General features: G+C 51.5%; 1 protein-coding gene across 1 annotated transcript in view; it reads right to left on the bottom strand.

The window, feature by feature from the left end:
- Positions 1-239, bottom strand: part of CEP41 (centrosomal protein 41kDa) — a gene marked incomplete at its 5' end in the record, with an annotated part of 8,025 nt that extends 7,786 nt beyond the window's left edge. Inside the window, one exon of the mRNA XM_010134232.1 lies at positions 192-239. Coding sequence (XP_010132534.1) covers positions 192-239 — 48 coding nt within the window. The remainder of the gene's footprint in view (positions 1-191) is intronic.
- Between the last annotated feature and the right edge of the window lie 658 nt (positions 240-897).

The following is an 897-nucleotide window of genomic DNA, read 5'->3' as shown; positions in this document are numbered from 1 at the left end:
GCTGAAATAAAACCCAGTTTGGCTTTTCAAGTCTTCAAAACGTCAGGGTCTGGCCCTGGAGAAATCAATGAGTTACAGAGGAACGAGCTTCTCTCTCTGCTGTCTCAGAGTATTCCCACAGAAATCGAAGTGTGCTGAAGGGTCTGAGCTAACGCACCGCGAGCGACACTCTGCTCCTCCCAGATACTCACTTCGCTTGATCTCCTCCAGCTTCTCGGTGTATTTTGTCAAGCTGCTTCCTGTAACAAAAAAGATCTGTTACATATCTTTTATCAGTGATTTTCTTCAGCATTATTAAGCCTTTGCATTTTTTCTTTCTGAAGGAAAAGACCAGACGTTGACAGCGAATGTTGCAGGTCCTCTCCCACCACGACAATGTAAGGCAGCCACCGTTCTACGGCGACAATCCAGAAAACCAGCCTCGTAGTGTCCTTCCCAGGCTCACCCCAAGCTCCCTCCACTCCAAAGCCGTTCAGATGATGCTCTGGAGAACAAAGTCATCACATTCGGAAAGTCCTACCTAGAACTCAGGATGTTACAAGCCTCTCTGCAGGGGAGCTAAACTCAGCTTGGGAGTCAAACCCTGCCTCTGACACGCTGCTTCAGGCACAACTGTGGCCACGCTGTCCCCTCCCCGGCGTTCTTGAACGGGCCAGTACCGGGACTGGCACCGTTCAGTGTCTTTGTCAGCGACACAGACAGTGGGATCGAGGGCACCCTCAGAAGTCTGGGGGGTTGCAACACGTATGGGGTTCAATGTCTGGATGAAGATCAGTGGTGTCCCTCAGGCTTCCACTGGGACCAGTGCTGATTAATATCTTCATCAGGGACAGTGACATCAGTAGACAGTGGGATCGAGGGCACCCTCAGCGAGCGTGCAGGTGACCCCAAGCTGAG

The sequence above is a fragment of the Buceros rhinoceros genome, unplaced genomic scaffold (assembly GCF_000710305.1).
Source record: "Buceros rhinoceros silvestris isolate BGI_N320 unplaced genomic scaffold, ASM71030v1 scaffold19724, whole genome shotgun sequence".
Lineage (NCBI taxonomy): Eukaryota > Metazoa > Chordata > Aves > Bucerotiformes > Bucerotidae > Buceros > Buceros rhinoceros.
Note: the sequence above shows the minus strand (reverse complement) of the source record. Positions and strands in the feature narration are given on the sequence as shown.